We start from the raw sequence: 13565 nt of genomic DNA, 5'->3' as shown, positions 1-13565 counted from the left end.
TGAGGCGGTCCGTGCGTCGTGGTGTTGTGAGGAGGCGCTAGGTTCCGTGAGGCGGTCCGTGCGTCGTGGCGTTGTGAGGAGGCGCTAGGTTCCGTGAGGTGGTCCGTGCGTCGTGGCGTTGTGAGGAGGCGCTAGGTTCCGTGAGGCGGTCCGTGCGTCGTGGCGTTGTGAGGAGGCGCTAGGTTCCGTGAGGTGGTCCGTGCGTCGTGGCGTTGTGAGGAGGCGCTAGGTTCCGTGAGGCGGTCCGTGCGTCGTGGCGTTGTGAGGAGGCGCTAGGTTCCGTGAGGCGGTCTGTGCGTCGTGGCGTTGTGAGATGGCGCAGAAAGCGAGCAGCTGTCTTGCTCTATGCTAAGGAAGTACTGTGACTGACTGACAGCGACCGAGCGATTTAAACAGCGAGCGAGCGTCTGCTAAATTATTGGATAGATGATTCCTATTAACATGGCCTTTGGGGCGGTAACATGTTGATCTGCTGAGCAATTTGTGAGTGTGCAAGTGGAGTTTGACACACAAATGTGGAACTGGTTACATCTGGTGTTAGGGAAAGATGGGCCAAATAAAAAGCGACAACCCACCATATAGAAGTAAGCGTATATGTGTGTACTTTATGTCTACAATCTCCATATATACAGTTGAGTGCAGTGTAGAGTACTCTGTAGACCTCTTAGTCTATACAGTATTGTTCAATGTACAGAGCTTGTCAGGGAATGACGATCAAGTTCAAATCTGCACGATGCCCCATTTAAACTTCTGTCAATCTCACCTTCACTGCTTACAGGCATACAGGTCTATCTAATGCCACAATCCCTCATTTTGACACCATGCAGAACCACTTTTTATAGAGAGAAATTACATTAATTTTGATAGCTGCCTTCCAAGTTTGAGTTAAATCACACAAGGACCAATTTGACTTTTGTTGGAATTCAATTCTGAGCTTAACACGAGGCCTGCCAGGAACATAGAACCCGTAGGCTTACATTAATAGCCTACCGCGCCACACCCGGAAAAGCCGTTTTAACAGCGATGTATTCTTTAATATATGTTTTAATACGATCGCATCGGAAGCTACCGTTCGTTAGCATAATAGTCTTCTGGGACATCTGGCCGCGGCCATTTTGAAGATGCGCGCGCATCCACTTCCAGTCTAAGCACACAACAACATCCGGGCATGAGACCACACATAGCAGTTTGTCATTGTAACACGCCATTACGGATATTTGGATCTTCAAAGTAAGTGTTACGCGCGATTAAACCATGGCAATACGCGATCGAGGCATTAATTAATGGCGGCAGGAATTGTAGGAATTGCAGTAGCTTTTTTCACTTTTCATTTACACACATCATGTTTTTTTTTCTTTCTGTTTTTAATGCCAAAATGTGAATAACAACAGAAGTATCTCCTCCCAAGGGTTGTTGTGTGCACAGCAAGACCCATATGATGCATTATGGTGCAATGTAATAAGTTAATAACCCATTGACGGTGACACTTGACGTAACTTTAACAATGAACATTGTGCGTGCGTGTGCGTAATATTACTTTCTGTCTCGTGGGAAAGTGGACATTTTATTAAATGCACGTTTTCTGCTATTAATGTCAAATTCGATATGAAACTAGAGGACAATTAGCCGACCCCAAGTTTATTATTGGGTGAGTACAAGTGAGCATTACAACTTTTAATGCAGTCGCGATGACTCGAGTCCTCTACCCAGGAGGCCATGGGCGTGTTCTATGGCAGATGTATGCTACACTTTATACATTTTCAGTGATGTAAATAGGTTTTCAATGTAATGAGTCCCGGGATGCAGGGATGGTCTTTTAGATGAGTCCCAGGGACATTTTATGAGTCCCACTTCAACAACGTTATAGGAGTCATATTTTGCCATTTTTACAAATTGCAGCATTTAACTCCCATTACTTCTACAACAGAAGAAGAAATGATTATTATAACTAAAGCTAGCAAAATAAACTAGAATAAAAAAAATAGTACAGTATAGTACAGTAGTGCATCCCGTGGATGCAGAGGTTGTTGTTTTATTGCGTCTCTTAACTATAAACTGCATTTTGGGATGCAAAATGCACCCTATGTTTGTACACTCAATCAATCAGTCAAACTTTATTGATATGGCCCATTTCATACAGCAAGTGCAACCCAATGTGTTCACAGATAGGTGAATGCAATGCTAAAAAGGTGTGTCTTAACATTTCTTTTAAAACTGTCCATGGATTCAGAGCCACAGGTTCACAGGCTGTTCATTTTTAGCACCATAGTAGCTGAAGCCAGCGTTCTTCTCCGTGCCGTTTAGTCTTAGCCTCTTGAACATCTTAACACATTTAGGCCTGACGTCGAAATTTTAAAAAATATCTTCAAAATCCTGACAGTTTTCTGAAAACTGTATCTGTATCAGTGGTGCTCAATATTTCATGTCAAGGACCCCGAAAATGATATGTAATTAGCCGCCGACCTCCATTTGAAAATATGTTGTTCCAGGGACCTCCCCAGAAGCAAAGAATTGAGTTAAACTTTTCACTCTGTAATAATATATATTCAAAGATTTGAGGAAAATTTTCAAGATTTTTCAAAAATAGCAGACCTACAAGTTCATAGCGCGGCACTCGGTGCCGCTCTACCAGGCCGCTCTACCAGGCACATACCCAGAGAGCATTGCATATTTGTAACATGTAATATAATTGTCGTTGTTGCTCAATGTTGACTATGGAATTCAGCGCAACTGCTTGCTCCTTGTTGTCGAGAGAGAGAGAGAGAACACACACATAGAGAGAGAGAGAGAGAGAGAGAGAGAGAGAGAGAGAGAGAGATGGGGGGAGGGGAGTCGGTAAACTTTAGTATAGTCAGTGTTTAGCTGTGTTTGCATCATTAGCTATTCATTATTGTTTACAGACAGTGCATGTAATTGCTATCATTTATCATAAAGTTGACCATGTGGTCCTTTAAAAAAATCACACTCGTGTGAAGGGAGGAGTGCCCACTCTATTTATATCGGCCTCATGTCATCATTTAGTGCCCTAAACAAACATTAAGGCCTGACGTCGAAATTTAAAAAAAAGTCTTCTGAAAGAATATATATTCAAAGATTTGTGCCGCATTTTCACGATTTTTCAAAAATAGCAGATCTACAAGCTCGTAGCGCGCCACTCGGTGGCGCGCTATGAGCTTGTAGATCTGCTATTTTTCAATAGCTAAATAATGCGTAGTTAAAACACCAAAACGGGTTCCCGTCCAGAATGGGTTAAAGACCATAGACTTTGCTGGCAAATGATTTGCGTCATAAGTCAAACCATACATTGGAGGGGCTAGAGCCCCTCAAAAATATATATATAATAGTTGGTCAAATGGTCCATTACCCTTCCCCATTCTCCTAGCTTTTATAGTTTTATAGCATCTGTGTATTTACTTGCGCAAGCAGAGCGCGCAAGTATTGTGGTCGTGCTGGATTTTTTTATGCGTATGCTCGGAGGTATATATATACCGATGTTGATGGTGACGTAATTAAGATATGTTTCAGTATCAGGTAAATTAAAGGTAATGTCTGTATGTATACATGTATGTAATCTGAAACCTATCTTTACAAGTAAGACGCGCGAACGCGGGAAGCGAACGCAGCTCGGAAATTGCAATAACAACAATTAGAATAAATGTAAGTTTTTTTTTAAGTTAAGTTTTTTGTGTTTGTGTGTGTGTGTGTGTGTGTGATACAGCTGCGACCTCTGGTGGCGGGTGGGTCGTGTTACAGCGTGACACACACACACACACACAGACAGACAGACAGACATGTTCTGCTAGGTCTCATAGTTAGTGCTCACTGCGTTTGCAATCACTGCGTTCGCAATCACTGCGTTCGCAATCACTGCGTTCGCAATCACTGCGTTCGCAATCACTGCGTTCGCAATCACTGCGTTCGCAATCACTGCGTTCACAATTACGTCACCATCGAAAGCCAGTTAAACCCCGGCATTGATACATATCTTCATTACGTCACACTCAAAATCAGTATACAGTATATCTCAGAGCATACGCATAAAAAAAGCCAGCCGACCACAGTATAGTACTTTTCAACTTACAACTTTACATATACATACATACGTGACCTTTTAGCTAACCAATATTGAAACATAACGTAATTACGTCACCATTGACGGCCAGTTATAACCCGACTTTGTTGTTCTACAGAGAGGCTGAGATTTGAAAGTTCGTAGCGGCCGACAGTACTTGCGCGCTCTGCTTGCGCACTAGTAGGCCATTTGTGTGCGCAAGTAGGCACTCGACAGAGTGCAGTTCTAGTCGTGTATTGTGATTTTAACCACAATACACTTTGTCTTTTTAACCACTGCACAAAATAAGTTTCCGTTAAAAGGAAATATAAAGTGCTTTGAAGTTGAAGTGAAGATTCTCTGCCTGTGGTTTCTGGTATTGACCAGTTTGTCCTCAGGCAAAAAATCTAATTTTGAGGAAAACGTCTACCACCCGAGCTGGCATGGTGGTGACCCTCGGCTCTTCACTGGCCTCGGTCAGTTCACATAATTGGTTTGAAAGGAAAGTCTACTGGTGAAAATCAAATCAATGCAGTGAGAGTCGTGTCATCTATTTAATTGGAGGTAGCTACTAGCTATTAAGCCATTTTGGACTGAGGTCGATTAAAAAAAAGGCTTCAAAATCCTAACATCTTTCTGAAAAACCCATGTTTCTATGTCAGTGGTGCTCAACCTTTTTCATTATCTCTATTGGGCCACGGACCCCCATCTCAAAATATGTAGTTCCAGGGACCCCCCAGAAGCAAATATTTTAGTTAAAAATGTTCGCTCTGAAATATATATTCAAAGATTTGTGACACATTTTCACGACTTTTCAAAAATAGCAGACCTACAAGCTCGTAGCGCGCCACTCGGTGGCGCTACGAGCTTGTAGATCTGCTATTTTTCAATAGCTAAAGCATAACATATTGTTTAAAACACCAAAAAGGGTTCCCGCCCAAAATGGATTAAAGCCTGCCCTGGACTGCCCCGTTCCTTCTCCCCAGCAAAAACAAGCAGAGAGAAACATCATTATTAGTGTGCTATCTCTGAAGGCAATGACGGTGTCCTCTGTGGCCTCTGTCTGATTTCTTTTTTAAAACGCAAAGAAAGTTATTTTTAAAGTCATGTGACAAAGTGAAGTTCAGTGACTCTCTGATGTCAGACGATGCTAATCAGGGAGTGTGATGAAGTTCATTCGAGGTGAGAAGAACAAGCGCTCTAGCAAGAGAGATTCCCCTTTTGGGCCAATTAGAAGACCCCGTGGGGTGGAGACTAATCAGTCTCTATACCGCCACAGCAGACCATATGCTAACACACCTGCCCTCTCTCTTTCTTTGGCTACACGCCTCCTACTCGCTCTCTTTTCCATGCTCTCACTTTTCACTCTTCCTTCTCGCCATCTATTCGTGTTTTTTATTTTTTTTATTTTTTTTCATCTATTTTCTTCTGTCATAAATAACGTGAGCTGCTTTTTTTTGAGTGGTGCAACCACTCCAAGGAACAGCAATGTCCGTGTTAACCTATGTGACTATGTCCGTGTTAACCTATGTGACTGTGTGTTAACCTGTGACTATGAGTACCAGTAGGGGCAAAAGTGGCGCTGCTGTGCCAGAAACAGAGAGAGAGAGATAGTGCTGCACTGTTGCCTGCTAATGAGAGAGAGGGGGTTTGCACCACTCGGTTCACATGGGTGTGGTTTTTGTATGTATTTGTGTGTAATACATGTAAAGATGTATGTTTTATTGTTTTCTATTTTTGTTCATGTATATATTGTTATTGGACCTCAGAAAGACTAGCTCTCGTTTAGGCGGCCAGCTAAAGCGCAATACATCCAACGTCTGAACTCTTCTTCGGAAGGGGGGGGGATGTGAAAGGGATGTGCTACAAATTTACGTCATTCCGAAGTTTGGATGGGCGGTCTTAGGACTTTTTCTCTGAGCTGCGGCACCTCCAGATGTCGATGTCGGAAGGAGTGTGTACTCTATGGTTCTAATAGGGGATCTGTCTTAGTATAGCAGTAGTGGCTCCAGATCCTCTGGCTGATGACCCAACAAAAACTAATATCTCCCACCCCACGCCCTAGTGGTTCACCCATTTTGACCTGAGATCAGATTCTAAAAATGTCTTCTACATCCTGACAGTTTTCTGAAAAAGATATGTTTCTATGTCAGTCGTTCTTCGATTTTTCAAAAATAGCAGACCTACAAGCTCGTAGCGCGCCACTCGGTGGCGCGCTATGAGCTTGTAGATCTGCTATTTTTCAATAGCTAAAGCATAACATAATGCTAACATTTGGGGGTTCCCGCCCAAATGGGTTAAGATGTTGGCTTTCTTCATTCTTACGTAAGAACATGTTTGAAAACCACTGGTCTACATTGCTCAATGCACTCCCCCTCTTCCCCCTCTTTCTCATGTTTAATTCACGCTTTTCCCTTTTTTTGGACTCATACTTTATCTCCCATTCCTTTGTACTGCACCACTTAATGAGTCGATTCCCCTTCATCTCCATGCGTGTTCCTGTATCCCGTATTTATTGCTTCTCTCTCCATCCTTTTCTTCTCCTTACTCACTGTCTTTGTAGTTGACAACTCTTATAAGGATCCCTGGCCAATAAGACTTGTATGCCTTAATAAATTATACTTTCTCTCTATAAAAAAAACCTAGAAATTAAATATTCTATTTATCTTAGAAATAGTACATTTTTCAATAGGGGCCACTCGCGTCGGAAGTTGATGTAATACGTAATACTTGAAATGAAATGAAATGAAATGAAATCTATATTTACCCAGGGTATCTGGGCTAAGCTCAAGAACTTGTTTCCAGCCAGGCCCTGCTCATAGAACACATTTCATCGTAGTGGTTCAATGCCTTGTTCAAGGGCACTTCAGCGGTGGTAATTTTAACGTGTCGGACGGCTGATTCGAACTAGGAACCTTCCGGTATCAAGACCGCGCCGCTATCCGTTCGGCCACCGCTGCCACTAAGTTTAATATGAGCATTAAAGCAATATTTTTAATTGAGAGAAATGGAAGTCCCGCAAACTGTCTTCACTTATAGCAGTAGTTTATTATGCTACTGGAGTTACGTTTCGGTCTATTACGACCTTCATCAGGTCTCTGGGATACCTGATGAAGGTCGTAATAGACCTAAACGTTCAACTTGTGACAGGAGTTCTCTGCTGAACTCCTGAAAGAACTTGTAGTGTCGTCTTCTCTCTGCCTCTGATTGTTTGAATGGCCTTTTAAAGTCTCCAGGTGCTCTTAATGAGCAGCGGACATTTTTCTGTTGCACTCTGGGAAGTGTTTTTTTTTGGGATGCCAAGCAAAGTCTCCACAACTGAGTTTTGACTCAACAAATACTGTATGAAATAAATGCTTAAACGTGTAGCTAGGTGTAATGTTAGAGTCCACAAAAGTGAACCTTTCAAGCCTGTTTTCTCAACTCGCTGTTTTCTGCAAGACATTACTCTATAAGCTTTTTTTTTTTCACAGTTTCTATATTAGCTTGGATTCCTCATTGATGATGTCACTGGTGGGCGGGTTTCTCTGAACTGTCCAGCTCTCCTCTGGGACACAAAAAATTGTACCATTAGTATAATGAGGACCAATTATATGAAAATAGGTTGAAAGTGGCTGAAGTCGTCCTAAGTTAACCTGACTTGAATGTAAGTAGCGGGGGGTTGAGGGTTGTATCCTCTTCCTAAGTGTGATATCATTTTGGGAAATCATTTCTGTTTATAGCAGGGGATGAGATTGCGCTCAGTGTTCAGCCCATTCTGGACGGGAACCCCTTTTGGTGTTTTAACTAAGCATTGTGTTATACTTTAGCTATTGACAAATAGCAGATCTACAAGCTCATAGCGCGCCACCGAGTGGCGCGCTACGAGCTTGTAGGTCTGCTATTTTTTTTTTTATCGTAAAAATGAAGCATAAATCTTTGAATATATATATTCTTTCAGAGCAAATGTTTTTTTTATTTCAACGTCACGCCGGGGCTCCACTGGACGCGTCAGCGTTGCGTCTCCGTCACCGTCAGGGAATGTTCCCTTTTTAATCAATGAAGGGTGGCTCCACTGCCTACGATGCGTTGCGTTGCGCTGCGTTCGGTGACTGCTTTAAAATTGCCCTGGTTCGTTTTTTGACGCACGCACGCACGCACGCACGCACGCACGCACGCACGCACGCACGCACGCGTCCAGTGGAGCCCCGCCGTCAGGCCTAAATGGATTAGGGATTGTTGCATTGATGTGACTATAATGCGTCTGTTGGCAGAGCTGAATGAAGAGAGAGACACCGTGGGGGAGTCACAGGAGAACGGGGGCGGGGCTGCTGACGCTGAAGACCAAGAGCAGCTGATGACTCCCTTTGAGATCAACCTGAACGACAAGAGGTTTGTTTTTATTTATTTTTACTCTGCTTTCTTACCCGATGAGGAGGAGGATGATGATGAGGATGAGGATGAGGATGATGAGGAGGATGAGGATGATGAGGAGGATGATGATGATGATGATGATGATGATGAGGAGGAGGAGGATGATGATGAGGAGGAGGATGATGATGATGAGCGCCTCGCCGAATCTATCTCACAGATTGCTTTCATTCCCTCGATCGCAGTAACAGGGGGACAGCAAAGTCTTGATAAAAGTCCCACTATCCAGCGTTGTCATTAGGCCTAGTGCTTATCCATCTGTACATGTCTTAGGCAGCGGTGGCCGAACGGATTGCGGAGCGGCCTTGATACCGGAAGGTCGCCAGTTCGAATCAGCGGTCCGACACGTTAAAATTACCACCGCTGAAGTGCCCTTGAACAAGGCATTGAACCACTACGATGAAATGTTCTATGAGCAGGGCCTGGCTGGAAACAAGTTCTTGAGCTTAGCCCAGATACCCTGGGTAAATATAGTAATCATTTCATTTCTGGGCATGTAGCTAACCGGCGGTGATGTTGTACGGCAAGGGTGGAAAAAAACAAGAAAAAAGGAGGGCTTCCACAGAACACACCAGACACCACCACGGTGTATATAAACCGTTTAGGACGGGGAAAGTTTTGTTCGTTATAGGCTAAGTTACAACCGGGTCGATGGCGTCCCTGACGCGTTCATTGCAATTATAATGAATAAAAAAGTGTTACGATCGGTCGCCGATGACGACGGCTCTGGTGATCCGTGATCCCCCAACCTGAAAGACAAGAGGTTTGTTTTTATTTTATTTCTGTTTTTAAGACTTGAGGCTTTTTCTACAAATACCTTCTAAATCCTAACAGTTTTCTGAAAAACGTATGTTGTTATATATATCGTTGCTATATACTGTATGTTGTTGCTGAATCTTCATATTTGTTTTTACATTTTGTGTTTTTTTGAGGGGCGCCAGCCCCTCTATGCACAGCTTTGTGTGTATGTGTGTCTGTCTGTCCATCCATTTGAGCATGGAATTTGCTCAGCTGATTGGCTGAGTACGAATGTGATGTATGATGATAAGAGCACCCCTCACTTCACACAAGTGTGATTCCCCCCCCCCATTTTTTTTTACCCATTCAGGCCTGACGTCGAAATAAATAAAAAGTCTTCTGAAAGAATATATATTCAAAGATGTGTGCCGCATTTTCACGATTTAAAAAAAATAGCAGACCTACAAGCTCATAGCGCGCCACTCGGTGGAGCGCTATGAGCTTGTAGATCTGCTATTTTTCAATAGCTAAAGCATAACATAATGCTTAGTTAAAACACCAAAAGGGGTTCCCGCCCAGAATGGGTTAATGAATGCCTTGAATCCATATACAGTGTCCAAGTAGCAGATCCACAAGGTCGAAATGCGGGCGCGAATCCTGAATAGTAAAAAGTTGTGGGCCCGGGACCACTGGCATAGCGGTCCTGGCATTTAGGCTACAATTTGAGTAAGTGTTCTGTTGACCTTTTGTTACTCCCTAACTGACGTTGCCTCTGCCCTGCCTGTCTTTCTGTCCCAGATACCGGGAGGACTTCAGGCCCCTGGTGGAAGGGTGTGGCTGCTACTGCTGCAGGAACCACAAGAGGGCGTATCTGCACCACCTCCTGGTGACCAATGAGCTCCTGGCAGGAGTGCTGCTCATGCTCCACAACACTGCCCACTACCACGCGTTCTTCAGGGCCCTGAGAGAGGCTCTGGCCACCGATAAACTGGACCTGCTCAAGAAGAGGGTGCTGGGACAGGGAGGTGAGGGTGCTGGGACAGGGAGGTGAGGGTGCTGGGACAGGGAGGTGAGGGTGCTGGGACAGGGAGGTGAGGGTGCTGGGGGGACAGGGAGGTGAGGGTGTTGGGACAGGGAGGTGAGGGTGCTGGGACAGGGAGGTGAGGGTGCTGGGACAGGGAGGTGAGAGAGGCTCTGGCCACCGATTAAACTGGACCTACTCAAGAAGAGGGTGCTGCTGGGACAGGGAGGTGAGGGAGCTGGGACGGGGAGGTGAGGGTGCTGGGACAGGGAGGTGAGGGTGCTGGGACGGGGAGGTGAGGGAGCTGGGACAGGGAGGTGAGGGAGCTGGGACAGGGAGGTGAGGGTGCTGGGACAGGGAGGTGAGGGAGATGGGACAGGGAGGTGCGGACACGGCAGCTAAAGACTAGCACCAATAACCCATTTAGGCCTGACGTCGAAATTTAAAAAATGTCTTCTAAATTCTGACAGTTTTCTGAAATACCTCATGTTTCTGTATCAGTGGTGCTCAATATTTCATGTCAAGGACCCCAAAAACTATGTAGTTGGCCGCCGACCCTCATCTGAAAATATGTTGTTCCAGTGACCCCAGCAGAAGCAAAGATTTGAGTTAAAAGTAAACGCTCACTCTGAAAGAATATATATTCAAAGATTTGAGGCACATTTTCACGATTTTTCAAAAATAGCAGTCCTACAAGTTCGTAGTGCGCCACTCGGTGGCGCGCTATGAGCTTGTAGATCTGCTATTTTGCAATAGTTAAATTATAACATAATGTTTAAAACACCAAAAGGGGTTCCCGCCCAAAATGGGATAATCCCATAAGCCAAATTCCAATACCAAAAATCTCGGCCACTCACACTCGCTCACTCACACTCGGTCACTCACACTCGGTCACTCCAGCATGGCAGAATTATGGTGAAATTGGTGACCTGTGAAATATGTGACCCATCTTGTGGACTTCACACAACATGGAAGTCTTTAAATATGTGGACTAAATACCACTAGGTTGAACTCTGCTAATGAACAAACTGCTAATGATTTATGTTCGGACACTGACATTGTGTGATTGTCTACACGATTGTGACATATTTCAGCAGGTCACCAATATCATCGTAACACCACCATGCTGGAGTGACCGAGTGTGAGTGAGTGAGCGAGTGGCCGATATTTGGGGTATTGGAATTTATTCTATAGGGATTTCAGATGGACAAATGGAGGGGGCACTTTGGAGGGGAGAAAAGAATGCTTCTCCTCTGAAAGTCATTGGAACTACTTGACTCACTCTGCCAGAGGCTCAAACAAAGTACACTGCCTTCCACCTCAAGTTCAACTTTAGTGTTTTATTTATGTTGTCATCTATCTATATACATTCCAGGAAACTGTTTGTCCTAGGCTTGAGTCTTGAGAACTGTTCAATCAACATTCAATCACACTTCACTCATGGCAGGTGTATTGCAAGGAAGTGCATCGTTGACAATGTTGATTGTAGAACTTGAAGTCCCATCGGGTTCAGCAGTTCTCCAGAACAAGCCCTGGACTCACTCCAAAGTCCAAACAGGCCATGGCCATCTTGCAAACCAGCTCTCAGTCAGAACGGAACCACTCTGTTGCAATAGTTATTACAGATACAATTAACCCATTCTGAACGGGAACCCCTTTTGGTGTTTTAAGCGTTATGTTATGCTTTAGCTATTGAAAAATAGCAGATCTACAAGCTCATAGCGCGCCACCGAGTGGCGCGCTACGAGCTTGTAGATCTGCTATTTTTGAAAAATCGTGAAAATGTGCCACAGATGTTTGAATATATTCTTTCAGAGCGAACCGTTTTTAACTCAAATATTTGCTTCTGGAAGGTCCCTGGAACAACATATTTTCAGATGGGGGGTCGGCGGCCAATTACATATATTTCTGGGCGTCCTTGACATGAAATATTGAGAACCACTGATATAGAAACATGAGGTTTTCTTTTCAGAAAACTAATTTAGAAGACATTTTGTAGAATCGAGCTCAGGTCTAAATGGGTTAAATGCATACGCTCTGACTGCCTGCAGGGGGGGGGGGGATAGCCAGAGGTCATTCAGAGAAATTGAGTTGTTTGAGTGACGCAGGGGCCAATCCATACGCTCCATACACGCTGTACATCTAGGCTCCTGAGGAAAAGGTCAGGAGACGAGGTGGGTTGAAGGGTATATCTAAAAGAAAAGGTGGATGATGAGGATGTCAAACCGGCGCTATTTCCGTCCCGCGATATCCCTGATCCAGGGTCCTTTCCTTGAACCCTTCTTATTGATCCCAGCGAATGACAAGGGAGACAGAAATCCATGGCAGGTGACGGACTGGAGGATTAGAAAGGAGGAGTCTCATAAGGAGGGAAAAAAAGCGAGTGAAAGAGAGAGACTGAGGAGTGTTGGAGAGAGAGGATTCCACGTATTACAGAGGAGGAGGAGGATGGTAACGGGCATATAAATCACAACTGTGTCCTTCTGTGCCTGTTAACATGGTCTAGTTCCAGGTCAACGGATGACTAATGTGACTCATTAAGCCATTCTGGGCGGGAACCACCTTTTGGTGTTTTTAAGCATTGAAAAATAGCAGATCTACAAGCTCATAGCGCGGCACTCGGTGCCATTATGATATGCTTTAGCTATTGAAAAATAGCAGATCTACAAGCTCATAGCGCGGCACTCGGTGCCATTATGATGTGCTTTAGCTATTGAAAAATAGCAGATCTACAAGCTCATAGCGCGGCACTCGGTGCCATTATGATATGCTTTAGCTATTGAAAAATAGCAGATCTACAAGCTCATAGCGCGGCACCGAGTGCCGCGCTATGAGCTTGTAGGTCTGCTATTTTTTGAAAAATCCTGAAAATGTGGCACGAATCTTTGAATCTATTCTTTCCCCAGTCGACGTTTTTAACTCAAATCTTTGCTTCTGAGTGGAGGAGGGTCCCTGGAACTACATATGTTCAGATGGGGGTCAGCGGCCAATTACATACAGATTATATATATATTTTGGGGGTCCTTGATATGAAAGTGTTTGAGAGCCACCGACATAGAAACATAGGGTATTTCAGAAAACTCCTCAGGATTTAGAAGACATTTGTAGAATCGTTCCCAGGTCCAAATGGGTTATCATATGTCTAGGACGGCGGAGGGAGTGCAAACAGATCGATCATGTTCTGTCTGAACGGGACAAACAGAAAAGCCTTCCCGTGAAATGTGTTACCTACAGTCATCACCACAGGTGACTCACCATGTATCCAGTGAGGGTTTTTTTTTTTTTACGCTACGCTTGTGCCTTTTTCCACAGACACTAGGTGGAAGCTACCATTTAACCAATTTT

The 13565-nt window shown here is 44.2% G+C and overlaps 1 protein-coding gene across 1 annotated transcript in view; it reads left to right on the top strand.

The window, feature by feature from the left end:
- qtrt2 (queuine tRNA-ribosyltransferase accessory subunit 2) overlaps nucleotides 1–11918 on the top strand; it is a 37094-nt gene extending 25176 nt beyond the window's left edge. Inside the window, exons 8-10 of the mRNA XM_079489495.1 lie at nucleotides 8305–8422; nucleotides 9998–10224; nucleotides 10604–11918. Coding sequence (XP_079345621.1) covers nucleotides 8305–8422; nucleotides 9998–10224; nucleotides 10604–10629 — 371 coding nt within the window. The 3' untranslated portion in view covers nucleotides 10630–11918. The remainder of the gene's footprint in view (nucleotides 1–8304; nucleotides 8423–9997; nucleotides 10225–10603) is intronic.
- Nucleotides 11919–13565: the final 1647 nt, after the last annotated feature.

The sequence above is a fragment of the Electrona antarctica genome (genome assembly GCF_951216825.1).
Source record: "Electrona antarctica genome assembly, chromosome: 20".
NCBI classification, from domain to species: Eukaryota; Metazoa; Chordata; class Actinopteri; order Myctophiformes; family Myctophidae; genus Electrona; species Electrona antarctica.
This window is presented reverse-complemented; position numbering and strand designations above follow the sequence as displayed.